This window comes from Ipomoea nil, unplaced genomic scaffold (assembly GCF_001879475.1).
Source record: "Ipomoea nil cultivar Tokyo-kokei standard unplaced genomic scaffold, Asagao_1.1 scaffold2705, whole genome shotgun sequence".
Lineage (NCBI taxonomy): Eukaryota > Viridiplantae > Streptophyta > Magnoliopsida > Solanales > Convolvulaceae > Ipomoea > Ipomoea nil.
Window position 1 is genome coordinate 2780721 of NW_017619133.1, and position 21868 is coordinate 2802588.

General features: G+C 37.1%; 3 protein-coding genes, 1 long non-coding RNA gene and 1 other non-coding gene across 5 annotated transcripts; 2 read left to right on the top strand and 3 right to left on the bottom strand.

The window, feature by feature from the left end:
- Positions 1-943: 943 nt before the first annotated feature.
- Positions 944-6401, top strand: LOC109156421 (cytosolic enolase 3). The gene is made up of 13 exons (XM_019304283.1): positions 944-1242; positions 1349-1503; positions 1816-1990; positions 2305-2376; positions 2454-2570; positions 2807-2887; positions 3435-3511; positions 3580-3683; positions 3808-3906; positions 4058-4143; positions 4253-4339; positions 4490-4687; positions 6056-6401. Exons 1-13 carry the CDS (start codon positions 1138-1140, stop codon positions 6122-6124), a joined length of 1425 nt encoding a protein of 474 aa, XP_019159828.1. The 5' UTR covers positions 944-1137; the 3' UTR covers positions 6125-6401.
- Positions 6402-6470: 69 nt separating this feature from the next.
- On the bottom strand, positions 6471-8353 carry LOC109156422 (proliferating cell nuclear antigen). Its single transcript, XM_019304284.1, has 4 exons — positions 7909-8353; positions 7306-7458; positions 7123-7220; positions 6471-6842 (listed from the first exon to the last, which is right to left on the bottom strand). Exons 1-4 carry the CDS (start codon positions 8225-8227, stop codon positions 6618-6620), a joined length of 795 nt encoding a protein of 264 aa, XP_019159829.1. The 5' UTR covers positions 8228-8353; the 3' UTR covers positions 6471-6617.
- Positions 8354-12926: 4573 nt separating this feature from the next.
- LOC109156305 lies at positions 12927-14618 on the top strand. The gene is made up of 3 exons (XR_002049993.1): positions 12927-13326; positions 13462-13510; positions 14339-14618. It is a non-coding gene; the product is annotated as an uncharacterized LOC109156305 (long non-coding RNA).
- On the bottom strand, positions 14475-14555 carry TRNAL-CAG. Its single transcript has one exon. It is a non-coding gene; the product is annotated as a tRNA-Leu (tRNA).
- A 4040-nt stretch (positions 14619-18658) lies between the features above and the next one.
- LOC109156333 lies at positions 18659-19801 on the bottom strand. The gene has a single exon (XM_019304170.1). It carries the CDS (start codon positions 19799-19801, stop codon positions 18659-18661), a length of 1143 nt encoding a protein of 380 aa, XP_019159715.1.
- Between the last annotated feature and the right edge of the window lie 2067 nt (positions 19802-21868).

Sequence of the window (21868 nt, forward strand, 5' to 3'; positions counted from 1 at the left end):
AAGAGCATCCCCATTAGGAATTTTTGCATACCTTAAAAGCTTAGTGGTGATTTTTGAACAAATGAGGGAATAGGTTTTTGGATGGTTTTAATTCTTGCAAGTAAAAGTTTTATGTGGGGCCCACTTAAATTTATAAAGTTTGAAGCATTTCCGTAGCAGCGCGTTAGGCGCACTAATGCGCTTAGCTGGCGCGTGGAAACAATAATTTTTTTTTTTATTTCTTTGTTTGTTTTGACTGTCAGATTTTGTTTTTCTTTTCTTTTTTTTTTTCTTCTATTTTTCTTCTTCCCTCTCCTTTCTCTTTCCTATTTGGTATCTCAAAAACCACAAAAAAAAAAAAAAAAAATCAAAACTATTGGAGATGCTCTCAGAGCAAGCTCAATAAAGAAGGATTTTAGATGATTTTTTACCGTGCCAACAAGGAAAGAGAAAATGGGATGGAGAAGAAAAGAAAAAAAAAATCGCACTGTTTATGCGCCCAGATGGGCGTGCTATGCACGCGCCATACTGGGAGCGGCAGTGTTCTTCACGCGGATAAACTGTGTCTCTTCCTCTCTCCACATATGCCATGGACTCCATAAAGAACCTTCATTTGCAGGAGAAAAATATCCACAAAAAAAAAAAAAAATCACAATCTCCATTTGTTCAAAAACAACACATGATTTTTTCTTCCTAAACAACTGAGCAAAAAACCCTATTGGAGTTGCTCTTAGTAGACTATCTTTTTATACTCTCAACTTTTACTACATCTCACAAGTTCTAAACTCACATGATGAAAATAACATATCATTGATTTTTTTATTTTTTTTTGAAAGCAACATATCATTGTTTGTCACATTAGAGAGTAAAAGTAAGGTAATAAAATTTGAGAGTATGTACAATAGAGTTTTGAAATATGCAAACAAATAAATATTGAAACGACGCCGTGAGGAGCCAAAAGTCGTAAAAGCACCGTGGCTTTGTCGTCACAGGTGCAGATCTCGAACCAAATCCCTGCAGGCCGTAGCCCCTTCGTCCCCGGATTCAATTTCAAAAAAAATCAGAAAAAGAAAAAAAAAAAATTAAGTCTCATCTCTATAACTCATTAACTTCACCTTCAGCTCTTCCACTTCTGCAAATCTTCCCACCTCCGAGAAAATGTCCGTGCAAGAGTATCTGGATAAGCACATGCTTTCTCGGAAACTCGAAGATGCCGTTAATGCCGCCGTCCGGGCAAAGACTTCCGATCCTGTCCTCTTCATCGTATGCTCTAGTTTCCCCTTCCTTTGATTTGAATTTGAATACATGCTGCGTTTGCAACTTTTTTTTTTTTTTTTTTTGGTGATGATTTTTGTATCGCTGGTTACAGTCTAATCATATGAGAAAATCCGTGCCATCGGTAATAACGAAGCTGAAAGCGAGGCAAATTCTCGATAGTAGAGGCATTCCTACAGTCGAAGTCGATTTGTACACAAATAAAGGCATGTTTCGAGCTTCTGCCCCCAGCGGTGCTTCCTTGGGAATGTATGTCTTCTGTATTTCTTCCTTTTTTATTTTTTTTTTGAATATTTGATTTCATTATGATGAGAATGTATATCCTGTAGTTTTCATTGTAAGAAGGCAGTTTCAGCCAAGAATTTGAGTAATTTGTAAAAGTGTAAGCAGTGTAGTTCAGACCATTGGAAGCGTCACTAATTAGTTTTCCACTTCAAATTTCATGTATTCTTAATTTGCGAGTACCAGTAACTGGTAATACAGATTGTGGTTGGATTTACTCATTTACATGTATGTCATTGAAGCAACATTGTGTGATCTTATAGTGTTACTTAAATTCAGGTATGAGGCTATTGAGTTACGTGATGCAGACAAAGGGACGTATCTTGGAAATGGTGTTAGCAGAGCTGTGAAGAATATCAATGAAAAAATATCCGAAGCTTTGATTGGTATGGATCCAACACTTCAGTCTCAAATCGATCAGGCCATGATAGATTTGGACAAGACAGAGAAGAAGGTGACATTATCCTCCCATCAAGGTTCTAGTTTCATATGGTCTTTGTAGCTTATTTGCTTATGCAAGGGGCATAATAATACCTTATTAATAAGCTAAGTTATTACAGAGCTGTATGTGTATCATTGACAAAGAACAAGACTGAAGAGGAATGCTACCCGTCTAAATGCTACTCCGTATTAGATTATTCGATTATACATGAAATCAAATCTAAATTGTTGTTTTCATTCCTTGTATCTTTAAAGTTTTGGATGATGGGGATTGCTTCTAATGTAGCATTTAATGTCACTGTCTCTTTACTTTGTACATGATTGCAGGGTGAACTTGGAGCAAATGCCATTTTAGCTGTATCCATGGCTGCTTGTAAAGCCGGAGCTGCTGAAAAAGAGGCATGCACATTTTAGTTTGGCATTTCAATAACTAACATTGAAATTTTTGGAAGTATTTAACTTTACTTTATCTTCAGGTTCCACTTTATAAACACATTGCTGATCTTTCTGGAAAAACCAATCTGCTTCTTCCTGTTCCTGCCTTCACTCTCATAAGTGGTGGAAAACATGCTGGGAACAACTTGGCTGTACAGGTAGGTCATAGTGCTTCACCCTTTTAGTACAGATAAACTAATATCTGTCTACTTTCAATGAAGGAGATAAATTTTTTAGTTGATTTATTTCCAATATATAGGTCATAGGTGCTTCACTCTATTATTCACTTCTTCAAAGCTCTAGTCATCTTTGGATGTACACCCTACCCCTATTGCTCCTAGTAATTTTTTGTGTTGTATTATTAAACTTATCTGACAATTTCAATATGCTTCAGGAAATCATGATTCTCCCAGTGGGAGCAAAACGATTTGAGGAGGCATTGCAAATGGGCTCTGAAACCTATCATCATTTGAAGGTAATTTAATTCGACTAAATAACACATCTGCTTGATCAACAAATGGGTTTTTATGGATCTGCTGAACTTAATCATAAATAATAACACATCTGCTTGATCTTTCCATTTGATATGTTTCTGTTGCCACTGATACATTTTGAACTGCATATTTAAAAAAAATTTATATTCCTAATTTTTGCAAGATGTTATATTATCTGGGTCTTAACTACTTTTCCATTGTGTTTTCTGATAATTCAGTATAATGCCCAGGCAATGCTGTTATAAATTATATTTGTAAATTAATGGAATATCTGGATTCATGGATGTCCAAATTTTATTCTTTACTTATGGATTCATTCCCTTCATAATTATATTTGTTTCCAACTGTGGTCCTAATAGATTTGTATGGTTTAGAGTGTATTAATATATTTATGAAACTATTTCCTTTTTCTTTAATCTGACATATTTGGAGTTTTAGTGAATAATACATTAATACATCTTAAGACTGTGTACCTGTTTGTAGTCAATAATGGTTGTTGAATTCACCTTTGGTTGTTTTAAAGGACAGGCTGTTATTACAGAGAAATATGGTGCGCATGGATGCAGTGTTGGTGAAGATGGTGGTTTGGCTCCAAACATATCGAGGCAAGTTCTGACCTTGCATGATTTATCTTTGTAGGCAAGTTGCTAATATTGGTATATTGTATTTGCAGCTTTAAAGAAGCCCTTGACCTTGTTCAGGAGGCCATAGGCAGAACAGGATACAATGAGAAAATCAAGATAGCTATTGATGCCGCTGCTACTGAGTTTTGTATAGGTAATGTTTTACTTCTGTGCAAGCCAGCTTGCAAATGATTTTCCAGGAGTCGCCCCTCTTTGCCTGTATGATCTATACAACCATTGCTGAATGACAAACTTGTGTTAATATTTTATCAATGTAGGCACAAAGTATGATTTGGATTTTAAAACTCCAAATAGATCTGGGCAAAATTTTAAGTCAGGAGAGAATATGGTCGAGATGTACAGAGAACTCTGTACAGGTATATCACTATCTATTGACTATGAAGATAGCTCCAGGCATTAACTATTTTGATCATTTTCTGTTTACCTGAAGATACATATGATTTACCATTGATGGACATATCTCATTTCCTTTTTGACTACAATTTACATTCTTCTGTTGTTCTTCAGGCTATCCGATTGTATCAATTGAAGATCCGTTTGACAAAGAAGACTGGGAACATACAAAATATTTTTCTGGCCTTGGAATATGCCAGGTTAGTAGGAAAGAAGTCTTCTACGAAACTTCAATCGTACTTATATACTGTTAAGTGTAAATAGAAATCTCATCCATTTTTTCATTGTTCTTCATACTTTGTCTTTCAGGTAGTTGGAGATGACTTATTAATGTCTAATCCTAAACGAATTGAGAGAGCCATTCAGGAGAATGCGTGTAATGCCCTTCTTCTCAAGGTACCTGCTTATAGATGTTTGAATTTATAATAAAAGGTTGCAGTTGACATATTTATGTCTCTAGGGCACAATTGAACATAACCAGATATGGCTTAACCTTATTGGACTTGTTTTATCCACCTTTTGTAACATGGATGAGCTGGTATACAGGTTAATCAGATTGGGACTGTGACTGAAGCTATTGAAGTAGTGAAGATGGCTAAGGATGCCAATTGGGGAGTGGTGGTATCCCAAAGAAGTGGTGAAACTGAGGACACTTTCATAGCTGATTTATCTGTTGGCATGGCCACAGGTCAGATTAAAGCAGGAGCGCCTTGCCGTGGAGAGCGACTGGCTAAGTACAATCAGGTTTGTATGTTAGCCTCACCTTGTTTGGACTTTGATTCCATAGCATCAAATGATTTTCATTTAAGGTTTAATCTCTCGGAAACTGTCTTCATGTGTTCACAGAGAATAAAACATTGAAGGGGGTAGAAAGGCAAGAAGTTTAAGTACAATATAAAACTTGTAGATTTTAGGATAATAAAATGTTCAGAATAGGGGCATTTGCTGCTGAATAATACAGTATGATCATACAATGCATAATAGAGCCTGAAGTTTGGTAACAAGGGGTTGACATCTAGATTAATACAAGTGGGAATTTGAAAATCATTGCAATAAGCCAATAACTGCATATTTTATATTTATGAATGGTTGAGAATGAAAGCCCAGTTTGCCTCATAAAACAATTTTCATAATAGGGGCGTTTGCTGCTAAATAATACAGTACGATTGTACATAGCATAACACAGCCTGGAGTTTGGTAACAAGGGGTTGACATCTAGTCTAGACTATTACAAGTGGAAAATTGGAAATCATTGCATTCACTGCATATACTATCTAATCTAATCTAAAAATCTAAAAACATAATAAGTTTCAATCCAGGTTATGTCCCTGGTTTTATGTTCGTTTTTTCTGTTAACTTTTTTTATACCTTATGCTATAAATGTTGTACTACATAATTTTTTGGACAAAAATATCCCTGCCGTTATAACTTCTATTATCTTTTCACATTATTATTACCATGCACATGCATACACAATATCTTTTTCTTACATTCTTCAATGGTAAGTTTGATTTTATTTAATTTTTAATTAAATATTACCATAGTTATATTTAGTAATATATCATTTCTATAATTCTTACTTCATTAATATTAATATGAATTATACAATTATATATATATATATACACACACACACACACACACACAATTATTTAAAAAAATATTTTAACGTTAAGTATTAATATTGGGCATATATTTTTGCACTAGTATTACTATATTTAGGAATGGTTGAGAATGAAAGCCAGTTTGCTGAATAATACAATGTTTATAATAGGGGCATTTGCTGCTAAACAATACAATATGATTGTACGAGGCATAATTGAGCCTAAGTTTGGTATCAAGGGGTTGACATCTAGACTTGTACAAGTGGAAAATTGGAAACCATCGCATTCACTGCATGTGTTATATTTAGGAATGGTTGAGAATGGAAGTATGAAACTCGAGTTTCTCTACAGAACTCTATGTAAATCATTGCACTTGCTGCTTTCTCAAATATAATGCTTTCGGTATTTTAGCACATCGTTATTGTTTGTGATTATGTATGTACAGTTGAACATAGAGCACCTTATTGCATATATACTATCACAAGACTAACCTTCAGTTTCCACACAGTTGATTAGAATTGAAGAGGAGCTTGGTGAACAAGCAGTTTACGTTGGTCAGGACTGGAGGCGCTGTTGATCATCTTCATCGTTTTATACTAGCAAATTTTGTCCCATCTGTCAACAAAGTCAAAGTAATGCAATTGTGCTCATACATAAGCAACCGTTGTTCTTTGCTTGCATGTTTGTCACTGCATCCAACAATTCTTGAATAGAATGTGAAGATTTAAAGGGCTCACAAAACAGGAGTGCAGAACCAAAAAAATTTTCTTTGATCAGATGTTGATGACTTTGTATCATTTATTTGGCTACTTTTGTCAATTAGAAATTAATATGGGATCAAAATTTAAATTCAACCCCATTTGTGAGCTGATGACTTGTGCTAAACTACCTTTGAATTGAAAATTGAAGCTGGAGCAAAGATATGTCAAGAAAGCTAGCTGCATCGATTTTAATAGTTTTGCAAATACAGTACAAAGTTACTTGTGAAAATGAAAATATGCCAAAATATCCCTAAAATTCATACATTTAGCATAATGCAACAAGATTATGCTTTGCAAAGAGCAGGCTCCTCAAGGCTTAGTATCCTCTTCATCCTCTTCAATCTTAGGTGCCAGATAGAACCTTATGTGTCCCATCTCAGCAATCTTGTATTCAACAACAACAGGAAGCTCCGAAGACAAGCTGAGGGTAACCGTGCTCGACAATGGAGTTGCTCTTGTGAAAGAGTTCAAGTACCTCAAAGCAAATGTCAGCGACACCGGCTCATTCATCTCTACAACTGTCGCCTCCTCTGGCTGCAAATTAGATTCAACCAACAAACAATGCAAATTAGATTCAACAAATAAACAACGATCCAAAGAGATCAAAGCAAATGAAGATAACCCAGCCAAGATGACAAGAGATTCATATTTGTAACCACAAGATAACAAGTTCATATCCTTGCCCCATTGGTTTCGGTTTGAGTAAGTAAGCTATAAGTAATCTAGGATGGTTTAATTGTAACCCTTTGCAGGCTAAGATCACAAGACAGGGTTTACTAACACTCAATCGCAATTTAGTGCAAAATCATCCTACCTTGTCTACTGTGGTGTTTTGTCTGCACACCACATTTGCAGTTCCAATGTCACCTCTGGTTGAGAACTTCACTCCTTCCTTTGTCACTGAGATAACAACTGCAACCATAATTTGAAACAATATTACACAAAAGATTATATCTCAAACCAAAACACAAGAATGATATTGAAATGAAAAACATACTTGTATCACCAATGCTGCTAAGATCTCTGCAAATCCGAGCAAATTCCGCAGATGGCATCCTAACAATAGCATGGTAGTCTGTTTCTGGAATCCCAAGATGCTCACTATCAATGTCCATAAGCTTCATTTCAAAATCCGCAATCTTGTCTTGGGCTATGAACCATAAACCAAGAACATCAGTCAAGAAAACCTCTGCTTCACAGTACCATTTAATTCCAATTTACACAACCAAAGTACAACCAAGAAACATATAAACAGGAAAATAGAGCACTCCAACCACCACAAAACAAGTAAAAATTTTAAAAACCTCTTCAACAGATCATGAATCTATGATAAGCTTTCCAAACACACTTTATATCTCTGTGTACTTTCCAGTTAATTAGAAAATCTCACGGCAAGAAATTGAAAATACACATTTATAATGATTATGGAAGACTTTAAAATATTTAGAAATTCGAAATAAAGGTTTGTGATGGCAGAGAACAGTTGGATAATCAAATCTACTAAAATTGTGCTACACTGGACACAAAATAAAAGCCAAACCAATGAATCTCGAAACACAACAAAAAGATCCAAAAATTTACTTAAATCTTCAAGACTTACTGGGGCTTTCAAACATGAAAGTGACAGTGTCACTGCCGTCGTCGGCCTTGATAGTGATGATGTCATCATTTCCGGCGCACTTCAGCATCTTGGCCATGTTGTTGAGGTTCATCCCCATGGAGATGTTGCGGTCGCAGCGGTAGTGTTCGAACCCTTCAGATCTGAGCAAGAGAGCGACCAGCGCGACGTGACTGGAGTCCATGGCCTGAAGCGAGAAGCCAGTGGCGGAGCAATCGAAGTTGGCATCGTTAACCAAGTCCTTGATCGCATCCATCACCTTCTTGAGGAGACTCCCCTGAACAAGACGAAGTTCCAACATTTTCTCGCCGGAAAATTCCTGGGGTGCTCGCGGGCAAACTTGGGTTTAGGGTTTGAAAACGAAAGAAAGATGAGGGAAGCGAAAATGAGTGGGAAAAAATGAGAGGAAAACGCGGGTTTCGGGTTTTTATAAAGCGGATTGGAAGAGCGCTAGAGAATTTTAGGGCTCGGAAATTCGGATTTGGCGGGACCCGAAATGAGTTTGGGAATTTGCCATTTCTCCCGCCATAAAGTCGTGTATTACGGATTAGTATTATTTATTCAGGACTTGCGGAGTATGTTTGGAGTATTTTCTTGTATGCTTTTTTTTTTTTTTTTTTTTAAATAATACTCCGTATAATCTAACATATTCTTAATATATGTTCAACAACATGATATGTCAACATTTTTTATTGAAATGAGACTTAAACATTTGACTTTTCATTTGAAAGGGTCACAACGATGTTGATAGTATTAATACGCGCTTGTATGTACAGCACCTGTATACGGTCACCACTACTCAGAGTCTAACGACAATGGGTCGGGAGCTACTGAGCAGGTGCCTGAATTTTTGGGTAGGTCAAAAAGTCCCCCATTACCGTAATAAATCTAAGTATTTATAGGCGCAAAGGAGGGAACATCAACCCGGGCTGCCAACATGGTGGGCACGTGTCTAGCGCCCATCGGATGAGCTCATAGGCAATACGTGTCTTTGACACGTATAGATTCCTTGGAAAAATATGCATGTGGAACTCGCCCGGGAAGGGCCGATGGGGAATGATGATGGTCGGGAAAGGTAGTGGTCGGGCAGAGGAGAACGGCACTCGGCGGTTCGGAGCCGACCATAGCAAGACCACGACAAGCACCATGTTGGGCAAATATAACATATCAGATGTCATCAAATCACAATGTACGACACTTTGGTTTTTAGATAATTTGATACATCTAAAAAAGAATTAAATTGGTCTCCTAAATATACAAACAGTGCAGGTAAGTTCCATAACTATAAAAGTTATAATGAAGTCTCTAAATCGACAAAATAATGCACTTACACTTTGTTAGGAAATTAGACGCATTCACCTTAAAACATAATGGTAAGTAGTTGTGGTTTGACAATCATCGAAATTTTTTGTCAACAAATCATCATTTTTGTAGGAATAAAACAATGTTCATTAAGAACAAAGCGGTTACACTTGAGGCACCGCTAGGGTCAGGATATGATATCCTTGAAGAAATTGAAACTTCAGGCCTTAAGAAGATCACTGAATTGGATGCATCTGAAGTTAATGGATTTATTTTCAAAACTTGCGTTTGGAAGAAGCGACGCATCTTATTTCATAAAAATATAATTAGACAAATATTTAAAGGAAGATACAGAAGATGAACAATCTTTTGATATTCTTGGAAGGTTAATCAACCAAGATTTCCTATATTGGCTGAAATGGCACGGAATGTTCTAGCTATCCCAATTTCTTCAGTTGCATCTGAATCTACCTTTAGCACTGGTGGAAGGGTACTAGATGACTTCCGAAGTAGCTTAACACCAAAAATGGTGGAAGCACTAATTTGTGCTCAAGATTAGATTCGACTTAACAAAAAACCAATTAGTGTTGAGACCATCTCCAACCATTGCACCAAATTCTGCACCAAGTTTTACACCAAAAAGGAATATTTTCAGCATATTCTTACACCAAATTTTTTCTATCTCCAACCCATTACACCAAATTTTATTCCTACACCCTCATAAAGTTTATATTTACACTTTTATTCTTTTTACAAAACTAATAGTTGTAATTTAATAAATTAGACTTTAATTATATTTTATGTAATTTTATTTTTAATTAAATTATATTTAATATTAGTTTTGTTTTAATCGTCTTGATAAGATCTTTCAAATGATATAATTTTATTTTAATAATATACAATTTATGTTTAATATTTAACAAAATATGTAAATATATAAAAATAAAAAAGAATACAATATAATTATAATGGAAATATTATTTTATTCCACAATAATAACTCATAGAACATCCGCTACATTTAATTGACAGAATTACCTTAATGTTCCCACATATGCTCGATCAATGCATCATGAAGCGCATAATGCACTTCTTTATTTTTGATTTGCCTATGTCGAGCAAGAAACTCTTCAAAGACAATTCTTTCATCTCTACATATATCAACCTCAGTCGCCGGTGCTTCTCTCCAACTTTGTATATTGACTTGCTCATCACGTTCATCTTCAATTATCATATTATGCATTATGATGCATGATGTCATTATATCATGCAATACATGTTTATCCCAAAAACGTACTGGTCCCTTGACTATTGCAAATCTTGATTGAAGGACCCCAAATGCACGTTCTACATCCTTTCTACATGCTTCTTGCATCATTGCAAATAACTTTTTCTTTGGTCCTAGGGGCTGATGAATAGTTTGTACCAGGGTTGACCATTTCGGATATTTCCCATCAGCTAAATAATATCCTGTATCGTACACTTTCCTTTGAATAACATAATGAGCAGGAGGTGTCGTACCATTTGCAATGTTTGCAAACAAATGTGATGCCTCCAACACATTAATATCATTATTCGACCCCGGCAAACCAAAATGTGCATGCCAAATCCATAAATCATAATCAGCTACGGCCTCGAGAACAATAGTTGGTTCTCGACTACGCCCAGCATATTGTCCGGCCCAAGCTGTTGGACAGTTTTTTCCAAGTCCAGTGCATGTGTTTTCATTTTTAATTAATCTATGTTCAATATTAGACTTATTTTAATCGTCTTGATGAGATCTTTCAAATGATATAATTCATTTTAAATAATATAAAATTTATAGCCAACAATTTAACAAAATATACAAATATATTAAAACAAAAAAACAAAACACAAAAGGAATTAAACAAAAAAGATGGGTCAAAATGAAGGGAAAAAAAAACTTATACAGATTTGGTGAAATAGCGTCCCGTTGGAGCTGAATTTTTTATTTTTTATTTTTTATTTTTTTTTGGTGGAATAGAGGCCCGTTGGAGATGATATGAGGAAGATTGCATTTTTTTTGTGAACATAGAAAAATGTAATAGTGTATTTTATTTTTTCTTAACTTCATATACATTATTTGTGAAATAAATTATAATTTGTTAAATTTTTTGCACATATATTTGTATTTTATATCATAGATGTGCTTGTCAATGACTTGAATCAAAATACTTGATAAATAAAATGGTTGCAACTTGCTTGATTATTGTTTTTGTTTATTTAATATATCTAACGATATTTTTTGAGGTTATGGTTTTGTTGCACTTATAGTCTCTTAGAAGTTGTAATGGTATGCTATTAACTTGCTATGTTTAACAACTAACATATTACATAGTACATAGTCATTCAATATGTCACTTGTTATTCAAAGCTCTATCAATTAAAATCTTTAACTTTTTAAGTGTTAACAATTTTATAAATGTCTTTGGGAAGCTTAACAATGAAAGTTAAAAATTGAAAGTGTGAAACTGCATATTTGCAGCTTGTAAGTCTGTAAGTGTCTACATTTTGGCCCTGTTTGGTAAAATAGTTAGTCTATAGTTCAATTTTAGCTTATTTGACATGGTTTAAAAATCAATATAAGTGTTTGGTTAATTAGTTTTTTGTACTCCAAAATGCTAAAATTCAAAAAGTTACTCAAAACAACTTTTTCAATTAGCTTTTTGAGAAAAGAAATTATATCGAACAACTAACAACTAACAGCTAACAGCTAATTTACCAAACACATTTCTATAATCAGTTAATGTTATTAACTAGTTATGCCTCTAATTAATCAAATCAGCTAACAACTAACAACGATCAGTTAACAGCCATCAGTTAACAACCATTTACCAAACATGGCCTTTATTTATTCCTAATTGAGTTAATGCCATATAGGATCCTCTGAATATAGTGGTTTTGCCACGTTTAGTCTTAAACTTTTAAATTGACCACTCATGGTTCTTCAACTTTCAAATTGCTACCATCCAAGCTAACCACCCATAATCCTTCAACTTTCAAAACTTAACCAGTCACAATCCTCCTGCAGTTGATTATCCACAAACTTCCCAATGTAAAGATTTATGGCCTTCTAGTTGATTATCCCACATTTTGATTGCAGATTTAGGAGAGCAAAAACCTAATTTGAAGAAATATGAGCGCAAATTGTTAAAAGGAATCACAAATTGCTTTAAATTGGAGTGCAAAACCTAAATTTCCAGTTTTACCATTCATTTTAACACCAACTTAACGCCAAAGCTAATGGAGGACCATTTTGGCTTAAAATTCAAAAGTTGGAGGACCACTTTGACGAAATTAAAAGTCAAGGTATCAATCTGAGAAAATGTCATAGTCAAAGGACTATTTTGAGAATTAACTCTATTAAAATAATAAAAGTATAAAAATAAACTTTTAATTTATGAGAATATAAATTGTTTTAGTGTAGGAATAAATTTGGTGTATGAATTGGAGATAAAAAAAAAAAAAAAAAATTTAGAGTAAGAATATGTTGGAAATATTTCTTTTGGTATAAAATTTGGTGGGAAGAATTAAAGATGGTCTAATATGGACATAACTCCGAACTAATCGCTTATAATAACTAGTTAAACCCAAAAATCCTCGAAGTTGTTTCATTTGTGGGTTTGGGCCAATTGAGTATCGTTGCAAATGGGTTACGTTGGGACTCGAAGGAGCAAAAAAAAATTGGGTTATAGATCCACCGAAGTGGGTTGCCTTAACCGATGTGTTTGCTAACAAGGAAAAGCCCGAAGGCCGTTCCCGTCCCTGTCAGGGGAGATGCCAACCATCTCTCCTTTCTACGAACACACCCACCGGCTTGAAAAAAACATACATAAACCCTATTAAAAGCTTAGAAGTATCCGATGTGGGACAACAACAGCGTTCTTATTTCATTTACATCCCCATCGGCCATGCTTGACGACGAAGATGATGATGATGAGCAGTCCTGATTTCTCTCCTGTTGGATCCCCTGAATTCCACGAGGATCTTCCTCAGCAGCACTCTTCGCCTCAAGAATATCATATTAAGCTGCCAATTATTCCCCTTTCTCACCGATGATCTTCCGCAAGCCTCTACTGTAAGGAACAATTAGGGTTTGGTTTAATCTCATTATTCTTGTTTGATTACCTTATTATTAACTCTATCATTAGTTTGCCTCTTCAAAATTACCCGTCTAAGTGAATTTTTCTTTTTATTTGCTTCACATCTTCAGAATCAGAGCAAGCATCTCTCCACCATGGTGTGATTCACATGATGAAGAGGTTAGTATTCGGTTTGAGCCGTAGTATTGGAAATGATTGTTACCATATTTCAAGTGTTCATGCTTAGCTAGAATTTTGGATCAGATATTGTCTTTTTCGTCAATTAGCAGTAAGCTTGTTAGGATGGGTTTGCTAAATTAGAAGCATGGGGGTAGACTAACAATGTTTTCCCGGCCTTAAATTCGAAGTTGAGGAACTTGGGTAGTATTCAATTTGGATTACTATCATTTGCTGTGTTGATGATTTGAAATCAAAGTATGCTTCTCATCCATCTCATTCAATACAGAGAAATTAAATCTCTGGTTTTCTGAAAAACAACATTATGTCAATAAATCAACACTTTTGTTAAAGCCAATCGAGTGATGGGGTGATTGGATATGGAATCTCATCGAGTGAAGGAGAAGAAAGTGATGGAGAAATTATGTTAAAACCAACACTTTTTTGTCCTTTTTTTCTGAAGTTAATTTACTTGGGTGAAAACCCTGACAAGGTGTACTCAGTATATAAGCACCCGTATCTGTGGCCAATAGGTTAGACTTTGAGTCATCCCAGGGTTATGTGGGGAACCACTCTTGACCTGTTTTCACTGGGGCTCAAAAGAAGATATGATCCTGTATTTTGTATTAGACTTCTGATTTATTTATTGTTTTTGTGTGAATTCTTTTTTCCCAAATTCTTTTGGGTCCAACATGAGAAATTTATATTCATTAGTAATTTTGTTCCCCATCAATTATCGGCCAAATCTAATAAGATAATCTGTTGCTCAAAAGTATTCAGAAATGGACAGTTTTCCAGTGTTTGACAGTGAATACTGCTTGCTTTGGCAAGGTTTTGTTGCAGGATTAGGCATGGAATCCTAAACAATATTGGTGTTGTGACATTCTCAACATTGCTGCTCTTCTTAGCGGATTGCTGTGCTTGGATTTCTTGGTGTTTTAGTAAGCATCAAGAATAATAAAGAAAATGTCAAGAATGGGATTTGAACCCATGCCCTTTCGGACCAGTACCTGAAACTGGCGCCTTAGACCAACTCAGCCATCTTGACTCTTTGAATACTTACTTACGTTATCCAATAAATATAAATACACATTTTAAGAGTTTTATTTCCCCCTGTTTGTACCATTCAAATGCTATTGAAATTCAAATTTAATTGTTTATTTTTACTCAATTTCTAGCAACTGGGTTGGTGATCAAAGGTTACGATAGGTGCTAGGAGGGAGATTATTGGGCGTCAGTCGTGTTGGTCGAGTTCAACCTCTGCTCGATTCGAGAAGTGATGTTGTGGCTTACCATGGAAGGATTTGGTTAAATGATTAATGTCCACCTACTTATCACCAATTGGTTTTAAGTAAGATATGACAACCAAATAACCAAAGAACTCTGTGGTTAAGCATGCTTCACTTACCGCAATCACACGATGGATGAAGTAACGTAACCATAATGCAGCGTTGAGAGATCCATCAATCTCCAAGGTATGAGCATTGATCAATGGACCCTTAAGTTTATGGTTCAAATTTTAATAACTTTAATACCTACATTATAAATGAGAAAGGATACCCAAAAATATGTTAATTCAAGTTATAAAGGAGTTGAGTTATTTAAGAATGGGTTGAGAGTTCAAAGTTTAAACTTATGTGTATGGAAAATTTTATTTAAAAAATATTTCCTGAAATAATCACATCATAGTAACTCAAGAAAATAATTCAAAGCCACAAAAATAATTTTCTTAAAATCAATTTGCTTTTTCTTGATAGTGCTGGGAGCATTGAAACGTTAATTTCATAGCATACAATGTATTACAACGAAAAATATGAACTTAAAAAAGGAAGAATACTAAAAATTTTGCAAATTAGCATTCAAAGTGACATTAATCAAGAACACTAGAGTTTCAAAAAATAGTTTAAAATGACATTAATTTAATTTTTATCTTTAGTACAAGAGAGAGAGTCTTTTACCAACACATTTCAAACTTCTAGTTATTTGGGATGATCCTGCGTATGATATCTGGGAATTTGTTTGGGATGATCAACGCGGAGCGAGGTTCCCTGGCGTATACGTCTAACAAAAGACTAGGGCCAACGAACAAAGCTAGTTTGTAATTTGGGTGTCCCCCTCAGTTTTTTTCCAAATAAAATAAAATAAAATAATATATAAGTAATAAATAATAAATTAATTATTAATAAAAATTTATAAACAAAACTTACAAGCAAGGACGAAGCTAAAAATCATCGTAATTGGGAGCACGAAATCAAAATACTTCAAAACACATTAAAATATTCATAATAAAATATGAAGTATAATTAAGTTAATTTGATAAAATGGTTTGAATAGAAACCGCATTATAAACCACAATCAAATAACACTTGTTATAAATACAAGTACTAAATTACTCAATTATGCCAAACATCTTGTGCTCAGATGACACCTCTGTGGCTTCCTTTGAGAGAGGGTCACAGGATCGACCACCGGCGGTGGGATATTGACTCTTTGGACTGAATTAGTTAGAGAAAAATATAGAACAGATACTACCTTGTAAATGATTCTTTGGACTGCATTAGTTAGAGAAAGTATAGAACATATACTATCTTGTAATAGAATCAATAGTATTAAAAAAATGACCAGGGATCGAGTCTCACCAGCGGCAGAGTGGGAGCAACCTCTCAAAGTGAGGGGGGTTCCTTGTGCGCAGTGAGCACGGTCTAGCCTCTGTGGTTCATGTTCAGTTGAGTTACCATGATTTACATCCTCCCAAATGCTCTGTCGGGTTAGGGTTCAACCTTTTGGAAGAATAGTATTAAAAAAATAGAGAGAAAATATTATTTTTAGTCCCTCGACTATAATACATGTATCAGTTTTAATCCTAGACTATTAAAATTTTCAATTTAATTTGGTGCATGACTATTCAATTTGTATTACATTTGGTCCTTGACTATTAACATTTTCAAATTAGGTGCATGATTATTCAATTTGTATCACATTTGGTTCTGCCGTTAAATTTTCTAGTCAAAATTCCGACTAAGTCGCCGGTGACTGACTAATTTATTTAATTAAAAAACTTAAAAATAAAAATAAAAATAAAATGAAAAAAATGCCCCCACCCTCCTCCTTCGTCTTCGTTTCCGGCTAAGACGAAGGAGGAGGGGGTGGCCGGCGTTCTCTTTCTCCCATTCTTCGTCTCCGGCGGAGACAAAGGAAGAATGGAGAGAAAGAGAACGTCGGCCACCCCACCTCTTTCTTACTTCGTCTCCGACAGAGACGAATGAGGAGGGGGTGAGGTGGCTATCGTTTTTTATTTTTTATTTTTAAAGTTTTTTAATTTAAAAATTATTAAAATAATTTTAAAATAAAAATTAAATAAATTAGCCCGTCATCAGTGACTTGGCTCGAATTTTGACCAGAAAATTTAACGGCTGGATCAAATGTGATACAAATTGAATAATCATGCACCTAATTTGAAAATGTTAATAGTCAAAGACCAAATGTGATACAAATTGAATAGTCATACACTAAAATTAAAAATTGTAATAGTCAAGGACTAAATTGATACATATATTATAGTCAATGAATTAAAAATGATATTTTCTTATTAAAAAATTACTCTTATTTAATATAGTGTTGGGGAAAATATATCCAAATTGCACCCAATGGGTCTCCACTCTCCACAAACTGTAACCTTTGCTATAAGGCGCATGTATCCTACATTCCTACCAACTAAGTCACTTTATCATTAATTAGAATATATGCATTTTATTTCCTACATTCCTACCAATTAAGTCACTTTATCATTAATTAGAATATATGCATTTTATTTACTTATACCGTTATACGGATAGATATACATATACTATATATATATATAAAAAGGATTCAAGCAACTTGTGCTTAGATTGTATGTAGTGACCTCTCTTATGTGAGAGGTTATGAGATCGAATCTTAATGGTTGTGTTGTTGATGTGCGCCCCTCCAAGCATGCCTTCAATTTCTTATTTACTTATTATTTATTTTGATATTATAATACATCAAATTAAATCTCTCATTAAGAAAAATTCAAAATTATAGTACAGAATACTAGTAATTGTATAACATTTTTTTTTTTTAAATTTTGATCAAAAATTAAAAATCAATTTTATATTTTGATCATCTAACAAAAAGTTAACACACGTATTATTGTTATTGTTATTGTTATTGTTATTGTTTTTTTTTTTTTTAGTAAAACGTCGAAAACTTTCATTCCTGGGTTAAAACATTCGCAATACAATCAGGTGGGATAACATTCCACACACCAGAGTCAGACAAAGAAACGGTCGCCCGAGCTAACTCATGAGCCACACGGTTCGCTGATCTCTTCACATGGGAGACTCTCACTGTCCCCATGTCTCTAGCAATCGACACGCATTGCTTCACAACTAGACCAACATACGAACAATCAGAATTAACAGAATTAAAAGCAGTACAAAAATTTAAACAATCGGACTCTAAAATAATGGAACTGTGATCCTGAGATTTGAGCCAAGTATATGCTTCCCTTACACCAATCGCTTCAGCCATATAGGGATCGACCACATCATTCAACCATCCGCTCTTCGCCGCAATGAAATGCCTCCCATGGTCCCGAACGACGATGCCAAAGCTAGCGCTTGCCCCGAACAACGCTGCATCAACATTACATTTAACAGTATTTCTTGGAGGTGGGATCCAGCTTCTAGTAATTGCTACGGTTGGGCCAGAAGGAGTTTTAATGTAGATATCCTTCCAACTCTCCAGAAACCTTGCAACCTGTTCCCGAACTTCGGGTCCCGGTGGGCGTTTATCGTTCCACACCACATCATTGCGTGTGGACCAAATAACCCAGAGAACTGCAGCCGCATGCATTGCAACATCCACCGTCGCGTTGCCGAGCACATGCGATAGAAAGTCGAAGAAATTCCGGCCCTGTAGGACATTCCTGCCGCCCCAGACAATCCCTGCAAACACACAATGACAGAAAAGATGCTCCTGCGATTCAGTCGGGTAGCTACACAGTGGGCAGCCGCCGCCAATCCAAACCATCTTAGACCGCAAGTTGTCACGAACAGGTAAGATATTACGTGCACACTGCCAAAGGAAATTCTTTACCTTCGGGGGAATCGGCGTTGACCATAAAGCCTTCTAAGCGTGAAATCTGTCGGAAGTGATTTGTGAATCTGCTTCCTCCGTAAGGCGTCGGTAACCATTTTTGACCGTATAGCAACCACGCACGTCGCCAACCCAGTGCCAACTATCCCGGAACTGACTGTTCACTGGAGTCGCCAAAATTCTGGGCACGTCCTCCTCTAAAAAGATGTCCCTTAGAATATTTAAGTCCCAATGTCCCTGTCCATCTAAAAGCCCCTGCACCCTTGCCTCTTGCAAATACTCCACACAAGGACTACGTAAGTTAACATGCGAGGAATCCGTTAGCCAACCCCTACCCCAAATTTTCATATCAATCCCGTCCCCAACACGCCTGGCAACTCCCAAATCGAGCACCTTTCTCCCCGCATGGATGCTACGCCATATAAAACTCGGATTACTCCCCAACTGTGCATCCATAAAGTCCTTCGTGGGAAAATACCGCGCCTTTAACAGCCGACTAACTAAGGACTCGGGATGGATTAATATCCTCCATCCTTGTTTAGCCAGAAGGGCAATGTTGAATTCATGCAGTTTTTTGAAGCCTAGTCCGCCCCTCGACTTTGGAATGCACAATCTTCCCCAGCTAAGCCAATGTATCCCTTGTCTGTCCGGTCCTCCCCCACCCCACCAAAAGCGGTTGTATAATTTCTCCAAAGTGTCGCAGACTCGCAAAGGAAGCAAGAAAACCGACATAGTGAAAATTGGTAAGGCTTGTGCTATGCTCTTAAGTAGGACCTCCTTGCCGGAACGGGAAAGGAGTTTATTCTGCCATGTCCCAATCCGTGCATGAACATTACCTTCGATGTAGCGAAAAACAGCGGTTTTGTTACGTCCCAACATCGACGGAAGTCCCAAATACCGCCCCAAATCTGCCGCTTCAGGAACCCCAATGAGTTCAGACACTACCGCCCGGATATGTGTGGGAGTGTTGGAGCTGTACACTGCATTGGATTTTTCGAAATTAATAAGCTGTCCCGAGGCCCAACTATAAACATCCAAGCACTCTTTAACTTTGAGTGCTTCTCGTTCATTAGCCCTGAAAAAAAGTAAGCTATCACCAGCGAAAAATAAGTGAGTGATGGCCGGAGGCCCCCGGGCCACCCTCACACCATGAATGTCCCCACGTTCCTCCGCCATTTGCAGGAGAGTAGAAAAACCCTCAGCACAAATGATGAAAAGATATGGTGATAGCGGGTCCCCTTGGCGAATGCCCCGAGTGGGACGAACTTGCCCCGCCACCTCCCCGTTTACCAAGATCGAATAGCTCACTGAATTGACGCACAGCATTAACAAATCCACCTAGTCTCCCTCAAAACCCAACGCCCTCAACATTCCCTCCAGAAAAGGCCATTCCATTCTATCGTAAGCCTTGGCCATGTCTAATTTAAGAGCAACCCACCCCTGGACTCCCCCAGATTTTCTCCGTAAATAATGTCCTATTTCTCCAGCCACTATAATGTTATCAGTGAGCAATCGGTTAGGGACAAACGCACTCTGCGATTGAGAAACCACCTGATTCAGGCAGCCTTTCAATCTATTGGTAAGCATCTTTGCCAGCACTTTGTACACCACGTTACAAAGTGCAATCGGGCGAAGATCCAACACTTTTTCCGGCACGGATTTCTTTGGGATCAAGACAACATTGGAAGCATTTAATCCCGATGGAAACTGTTTATTCTCTACGCAATTAATAATGAAAACAGACAGGTCATGACCCAGTATGGGCCAGAAGTGCTGAAAAAAGGCCGGGGACATACCGTCCAGGCCCGGCGCCTTTTCTGGCTTCATATCAAACAGAGCTGACTTAACATCTTCAATGGTGAAAGGTTGTGACATGGAGATTCGCATCTCGGTTGTCACCCTCTCACGTACCCGACCAAACAAGTTTGCATCACAAGTGCCAGCACAAAAAATATGTTCATAGTACCTGAGTATCGCTGCTTTCATCTCCTCCCCCTCGGTCTAGTCACCATTATGGTCTTTGACTCGAGACAGAAGATTTTGTTTGCGCCGAGCCGAAGCCGTCTTGTGGAAGTATTTCGTGTTCGCATCGCCATGTTTCAACCAGAGTTGCACCGCTATTTCCAGAAAATTTCCTCAGCTTGCATGATGGTCCCCAACACTTTCTCCGCCTTCAGAAAAGTAGCTACGGCCTAAGGTGCGCGACTCTCTTTTAAATCATTAAGTGTTTGGCGTAAGATCTTGCTACGGGCTCCAAATTGTCGATGGTACTCCCCGCCCCACTGCCACAGTCGATTACCACAATTCATCCTCCACAATTTTTGCACAACCCGCCTCAAGCAACCAGGCGGATTCGAAACGGAAAGAGCGCAGGGCTGTCCGAACTGGTCCAGAGTGTAAATCCACAAAAATGGCATAATGATCTGATGATGAAGTATATAAATTCCTTACTACCACCTCATCATGAAGGTCCATCCAGTCCACCGTAGCCACGACTCTATCCAATCTTTCTTCCACCCAATTATCCGTACTTCGCCCCTTCACCCAAGTGGGTTTGGAAACGCTCCGCAAACTTCAGTGATTTCGATCGTGTTTCCGATCATTGTTTCCGATCGTGGAATCCTCCTTCGATCGTGATCTGAAGGAGTGCTCTCCCTAGTCTATCTAGGGCTTTTATAATCTGTTTATTCCGATGGGTAGAGTATTGGCAAAGTTGTTTTTCGTTTTTATTTTCTGGCATACATTGTGGATCCAAATGGACGTTCAACAATTGGAGAAGACACTGGAGGACTCGATGCACCTGAGGCGAGGGCGATGCCGGATCCGACGATCCCTAACAACCTGGTTGGGCGCCTGCTCACTGATCGTCCAATCCGGTTTGAACACATGCAGCACGTCTTGGCGTCGGTATGGAGGTCGGTGATGGGTATGTATGCGGTCTCCTTGGCGGACGATCTCTTTCTCTTTCAATTCCCCCATTCGAAGGACCTACAGAGGGTGATGGACGATGGGCCATGGTTATTCGAAAATAATTTGCTCCTATGCGCACCAGTTCCACCAGGATCCAGGCCAGAGGATGTCGTGCTTGATTCCATTCCGTTCTGGGTGCAGGTTCACGGCCTGCCAGCCATGTAAGCTTCTCCGGATTTCATTATCAAAATCGGAGAATACATCGGCTCTTATGTCACCTCCGATCCATTCAATTTTGGTGGTGCATGGAAGAGCTTTTATAGGATCCGGGTG